Here is a 6,880-nt window from a genome sequence, read left to right on the forward strand (position 1 = left end):
TTTTGGTTATTGAGAAGAAGTTGTTTAAAGTTTTTAACATATTTGACCCCTTTGACCTTGAATATGGGTGAAGGTCATTCATTTGAACAAACTTGGTAGCTCTTCATCTCAGCTTGCTACTGGCCAAATATCATCACCCAGTGCATTTTGGTTATTGAGAAGAAGTTGTTTAAAGTTTTAAACATATTTGACCCCTGTGACCTTGAATATGAGTGAAGGTCATTCATTTGAACAAACTTTGTAGCCCTTTATCTCAGCATTCTACTGGCCAAATATCATCACCCTGAGCATTTTGGTTTATTCAGAAGAAGTTGTTTAAAGGTTTTTTAATACAATTGACCCCTGTGACCTTAAATATAATTGAAGGTCATTCATTTGAACAAACTTGATAGCCCTTCACCCAAGCATGCTACTGGCCAATTATCATCTCCCTGGACATTTTGGTTATTGAGAAGTAGATGTTTAAAGTTTTTAACATATTTGACCCCTGTGACCTTGAAAATAGGTACAGGTCATTAATTTTAACAAACTTTGTAGTCCTTCATCCAAGTTTGCTTCTGGCCAAATATTGACACCCTAGGCCTTTCGGTTATTAAGAAGAAGTCGTTTAAAGTAAAATATTGACGACGGACGACGCGCCACGGCATAAGCTCACTTGGCACTTCGTGCCAGGTGAGCTAAAAACCAATGGAATATTAGAATACATATACTGCATTTAGTTCAAAATTCTCAATCTGTAGACAATTTCAGAAGAATGTTGCAGTAATGCGACTTATTTAATCCTGGCATAGACAATAATATTATCTTAATTAAGGGAGTGTCTGTGGACTCTATTCATAAAAATGAATTGTAAAAATGCTGTTGATAAAAAGAAGAGAGTTTTCGGATTGAGGAAAACATTAAATTGCCGCTATTAGTCAAAATTAAACCGTAAAACTTTTGAACCATGGCATTTTATCTCTGTTTATTTATATAAAATAGTTTTCAAGTGACCCCTGGTCTTATCAATGTCCAGTAAATAAACCTCAACTATGTGTGCGATAAACTTGACCCAGAGAGTCTGGTTAAATTTCAAATATATATATATATACTGGTTGGTATATGTGTTGTATATTTTGGAAATGATGATCTGAAATTCTTAAAAATGTTTTATGGCTTTTGGCGACCAGCCAGCTGCACATTTCCTTCGTATAAGAGACATTCCGATGTATGGCCATAGGAAGTATAAAAACTTCGGTGAAGGAGATGGCAACAGACATATGTAGAAGAATCTACCTGTGAGATAAATATTTCTCGTTAGTATGCTGTCAATATTTACCTGATTTCAATTCAAAATTTGTGCAATTTTTTTTAATTTCTTTACTGTGGCTATCGATATAATGATCCATTTGGAAGACAGCTCCAACATATAATTTTCATTTTAATTGAGTGTAGATCGATTTGGAAAGGACGTGCAGGTACAAACAGCATACTATGGACACCAGAGTGATAAATTGTGATGATTTTTTTGTGCTTGTGTGGAGTTATATAATAAATACTTTCTGAACGGGCCCTTCTTATCCAGAAAAAAAACGCACGGGAAGATGATGAAAATTAGCACTATGTTTCGGAATGAACTGTTCGCCAGTGTTTTGTTTTTCTCTGAGCGATCTCGGCAAATTGATGTGCAACCCTTGCATCCGGTCCAGGTCGGTTAAAATGTTTAAATTTCTTTATATGTAAATTGTGATTGATATTCTCAAAAATTGCATATTGCAGATAGCCGTTTCATTCAGAAGGGATGTTTTAACGAAATTTAATAATTCAGTGGTTTATCATGTAAGATTATTTTTCTCAAATAACAGAATGGATTTAGTCCAAGTCTGTATTCTATACTGTAGTTTACACATTTTGTCTGGACAGTTATGAAAGGTGCTCTTTAAAACCAGTTATGAGTTATCAAAGTATTGTGGCTATTTCTATCTTCATGCAGAGAGCTTGATGAAGTTGGTAAAAAATTACCATCCATGAGTTACACTTGCATATATATGCTTGTGTTTTTCTTTTGCAAAAAACTTCCACTCTCAGTTTTAAGAATTGAGATATAATAATTACAATTAGGCAAAAATGAAGTTATAGGGGGGTGTTGTCTGTCCCAGTCTGTAAACGTTTGTCAAGACAGTTTCTCCTAAAGTACTGCACACATTTAAATAAAACACTTTATCAGTATGCAAAGTAGATAAAAAATATGTGATATATTTTTTCATTTCAACACTCTTTTGTTGAGTTATACCCCTTTACATAAACACCATGCCAAGACTACTTCTCTTAAATTACTGAATAGATATCAATGAAACTCTGTACACTACATTAGTATACAAAGTAGTTGTTAACCATATAAAGTTAGTCTGCAGCTTTATTTCTAGTTTGATATAGGTTTGTGAACTAAATACACATTTAATGAGTACTCAAACCTACATAAATTAATACTATTAATCAGGGGAATTGATAGAAGATTATGTATTTTATGGGTGATTGGTCGAGTGGTTAACACTCCGGCCTTCCACGCAGGCGGCCGGGGTTCGTTCCCCGAAGTCGTTGTACGCATGGATACAGAGAAAGTGTTTTTCTCCTGCCCACACAACTCCAACAACCCAGGTGGAGTATAAATTGGTCTGGGGTGGATGTTGCGGTATCTGTGGTGTAGCATTCAAGTGAAGTGGCACTATAAATGATAACGTTGGAAGCAAGGTTCTACTACAAACAGAACACATTACATCTCCAGCACTCACACAGGCATACACACACAGGGAGATATTAGCCAGGTGGCATATAACCATTAGTTACAGCGCCTGATAAGGCAGCTCCTGCGAATTCCTCAAAATTGTATTGATTAATGTATATGCTAAATGTATTAATTGTATATCTATGTTATGTTAGCTAGATAGGGCGATATATCAAATGTTGTATATTATTATTATCATTATTTTGGAAAAAAGGGAAATAACTCTTAAATCACATGCCTGTATAAGGTTGGGTTATCATGTAGCCTTAAATATTTACTCTCTGCTTGCTGACAATGAATTGTTTCTAAGAGTGCAGATATTACATGTGCCTGTGGTGTGTAATATCTCCACGATAAATGGAGGTTCAGGCTGGTGTAATATCGCCATGATAAATGGAGGTTCAGGCTGCAATAAATAATCTCCATGCAAGGTGATGTTTGTCAGATATGTACTACATCGAAGGTGTGTATGTAAATTATGTTTACTTGTAGGAGTTGTTTAGGTGTAACGGAGGTGATAAATTGTAGCGTGTACTTCCTGTTTCTCCATAATGCACTATTGTCAATTTTGTACTACAGTATACAGGTATATTTATAATGCTGTGTAGGCCATATCGATTTGTCATATATTCTGCCATTTTTGTTCTCGAATAAAGTGACAAGGCTATGAAACAGTTGGTTATTGTGTATTATTTAACAAATATGTGGAAATATGACACTCTCAACCCACAAGCTCAAGAGTTGTTCAATTGTATAAAATTACCAGGTATATATGTTTCCTGATAGTATTTCCAGGCAGATATCATATTTGATACATTTATAGACCTTTATAGTTGGTTTTCATATCCTGTTATTGACGAGGTTCAGATAAGTAATGCCTGAATTTCAAAGTCTGTATGTTTTTCTGAGGAATGGAAATTTCACGTATTGACATATTCATCTGTCATGTTAAATATTTATTGGATAATGATATTTATCTCGTCTTTTGGGGTTCCATCATATGAGACTGTGGTTAGTGTCCACACCTTTCACCAAGACAGCCGGGGTTTGATCCATTTCTTGGTCAACTGCGAAAAGTTATATATGGGTCACCTGCCCGGATACTTGGGTTTTCTTTGGGTACTCTGGTTTCATCCCATGTTCAAACCCTGTGTGTTTCTATCTCTTTGGCAAAAATATTCTTTTTTCTCTTGTGCAAAATGTTCATCAATGCAGGTTGAGTAAGCAATATGTCTGGTTCAATGGACTGAGCCAGGTTTTTTCCAGAATTGCAGTACTTTGTCTAGCTTTTTCAGCTCAAAGTTTTAAAAGCATCTTTATTTTGTTAAATATGTATAAATTACATAAAGTTTAACATGAAATGTTCAATTCAGGAGTTGAAATTCACAATTTTAATCTGAAACATTTGTCTAATCTTGGTAAAGATGGAGATGCATGCCAACACAGATAAAGTAAAAAGTTGAAAAATATACAGACTTGTACCATTTCCTCATGTTTTCTAAACTTTTTATTTTACAGGAAACGCACCATCTAGAATCTCCGACCCCAAAACTGTCGGAGCGATGTGAAACCCGGCTGTCGATGATGTCATCAGGCGGAGACTTGTGTCGGATATGTCAGTGCGACATCTTGGATCAGGAAGAAGATTCGCCGCTTGTGGCGCCATGTCTATGTTCGGGCAGCATGAAGTATGTCCACCAGGCGTGCCTGCAGAAGTGGATAAAGAGCTCGGACAAAACGTGCTGCGAACTTTGCAAATACGAATACAAAATGACCTCAAAGGTCAAACCCTTTATACAAGTAAGTGTCTACCTAATGCTGACAGTGTCTACCTAATGCTGACAGTAATCTCTATTCTTTAAAAAATTATATGAAAATAAAAATATTTTGATAAATGTTGATATGCTGTGTGCACAAATGAAAAGTCCAGCTGTCATACATTTTCTACAGGGTTGAAAAGTGTATGAATTATGATGGGGTCTTGGAAGTGCTTTAATTTGTATTTTACTAAAAGTAGGTGCTGAAAAAGTATTTAAATGTTTCATTTTCCTAGATAAAAAACTTTGTTTCAATGGAAACATGGGAGAAGTCACCTGAAGGCTTCTAAAGGGAAATTCTAATTGTCTAAACGGGCAATTCCACAAACGCCTATTACAGTTTGCAAAGGAAAATTACCTCTATTTAATAACTACAAATGTTGATCAATATGGTTCAATTCTTTGAAAAAATAAAATGAGGAAACCAAGGGGAAAATATGAGATAAATTGTAGGGTATTCCTCTTATAATTTATTGCTTGATAACTTGTGAAATGCTTGAAAACTAATATGGCAGATAATATACATTAAAGTGTACTTGGATTACGGTCGCTTAGCTTCAAGCTTCGAGCTAGAGGGAATTTCCATTTAGCTCAGTGGTAGAGCATCCGACTTGGAAGTCTGGGATCGCAGGTTCGATCTCCGGTGGAAGCACACTACTCTCTTTGCTGTTAAACTATTGTACCATATGTTCCTGTATAAACTTATTTCTTTATGTGTTTTTCAGTGGGAAAGACTCCAGATGTCAACGGTGGAGCGGAGGAAGATCACCTGTTCAGTCACATTCCATGTAGTGGCCATAACATGCGTCATCTGGTCCCTATACGTGCTCATCGACCGGACGACAGAGGAAGTGGAGGCCGGAGCGTTGGACTGGCCATTTTGGACCAAACTTATTGTGGTTGCCATTGGTTTTACGGGTGGCCTCGTCTTTATGTATGTGCAGTGTAAAATGTATGGAAGACTTTGTCAGAAATGGAAAGCATACAACCGTGTGCTTTCTATCGCCAACGTGACAGACTGTGAACGAATCAAAACTATTTCACATCACAAACAGGAGAAAAAAACTGTTGAGGACGTTGATGTGATTCCCACGGGCGATATGGAACTTGTTTGATTCATGTGACCCAATTTAGGGCTGACAATTTTTATCTGGTGATATATTGCATGGTTAACGTATGGTCTGGCAAAGACCACCTCAGAATTATTTCAGTGTTCAGCGCATTTTCAAAAAAGAATCTTTTTATTGCAAAGATTTCGTTTTTAAATATTGCCACAAATATGTCTGCAGTGCATTCTGGATCATTCTTTGAATGAAAATTTCAGAAAAATGGGTAATTTACTCAAAATCACCCTTAAAAAAGTAAAAAGCAGTCTCTTTTGATCGATTTTATAGTTGCTTCTTGTTAAAAAATATCAGCAGTACTAAATTTCAGTGAGCATAAAACATTGGTTATCGTAATTATCAGAAAATAAGCCCATGTCTGGTAATAAGCACACCCATGTCTATTGCAGATTTGTTAAAATGCCAACAAGTGCTTTTTCATTGTCCTGTTATAAGCTCACCCCTCTTCTATGAGGCAGATATCATGTGTTAGCTCCGGGGCTAACTTTAGGAAAAATACGATATTTTTGCTTTGTAAGACATCAGTGATTTGTCATAAGCATATGTAAGAGTAATGCTTGTCTATATCCAGGTGCTTTCTTTGTAGAATAACTTTATACAGTAGAACACCCTTTTACTGGGGGTGTGAACAAAAAATCTAAGGAATTATAACTGTCGTTTGAAAATCAGAATTCCATATTCTTTTGTAGTAACCGAAATTTTAAGGAAAATACGCATTCAATTGAAATAGATAAGAATATTATTCCTGCAATGATTTTTTTTACATTTTTAGCTCACCTGGCCCGTGGTGCGGCGTCCGGCGTCAATATTTTACTATAAACAACTTCTTCTTAATGACCAAAAGGCCCAGGGTACTGATATTGGGCCTGAAGCATGCTGGGATGAAGGGTAACCAAGTTTGTTCAAATGAATGACCCTGACCCACTCTCAAGGTCACAGGGGTCAAATATTGTAAAATCTTCAAACAACTTTTTCTCAATAACCAAAAGGCCCAGGGTACTGATATTGGTCCTGTAGCATGCTGGGATGAAGGGCTACCAAGTTTATTCAAATGAATGACCCTGACCCACTCACAAGGTCACAGGGGTCAAATATTGTAAAATCTTCAATCAACTTCTTCTCAATAACCAAAAGGCCCAGGGTACTGATATTGGTCCTGTAGCATGCTGGGATGA

General features: G+C 36.2%; 1 protein-coding gene across 3 annotated transcripts in view; it reads left to right on the forward strand.

The window, feature by feature from the left end:
• Positions 1 to 6,520, forward strand: part of LOC110457667 (E3 ubiquitin-protein ligase MARCH1-like) — a 26,709-nt gene extending 20,189 nt beyond the window's left edge. For 2 of the 3 annotated variants that reach the window (XM_021509027.1, XM_021509028.1), the window contains 2 exons: positions 4,283 to 4,564; positions 5,307 to 6,520. In XM_021509027.1, the coding sequence (XP_021364702.1) occupies positions 4,283 to 4,564; positions 5,307 to 5,696 (672 nt within the window). In that variant the 3' untranslated portion in view covers positions 5,697 to 6,520. Of the gene's footprint in view, positions 1 to 3,085; positions 3,228 to 4,282; positions 4,565 to 5,306 lie in introns of those variants that run through there. The other variant, XM_021509029.1, reaches the window with a different exon arrangement.
• Positions 6,521 to 6,880: the final 360 nt, after the last annotated feature.

The sequence above is a fragment of the Mizuhopecten yessoensis genome, unplaced genomic scaffold, assembly GCF_002113885.1.
Source record: "Mizuhopecten yessoensis strain PY_sf001 unplaced genomic scaffold, ASM211388v2 scaffold9293, whole genome shotgun sequence".
Taxonomy (NCBI): domain Eukaryota; kingdom Metazoa; phylum Mollusca; class Bivalvia; order Pectinida; family Pectinidae; genus Mizuhopecten; species Mizuhopecten yessoensis.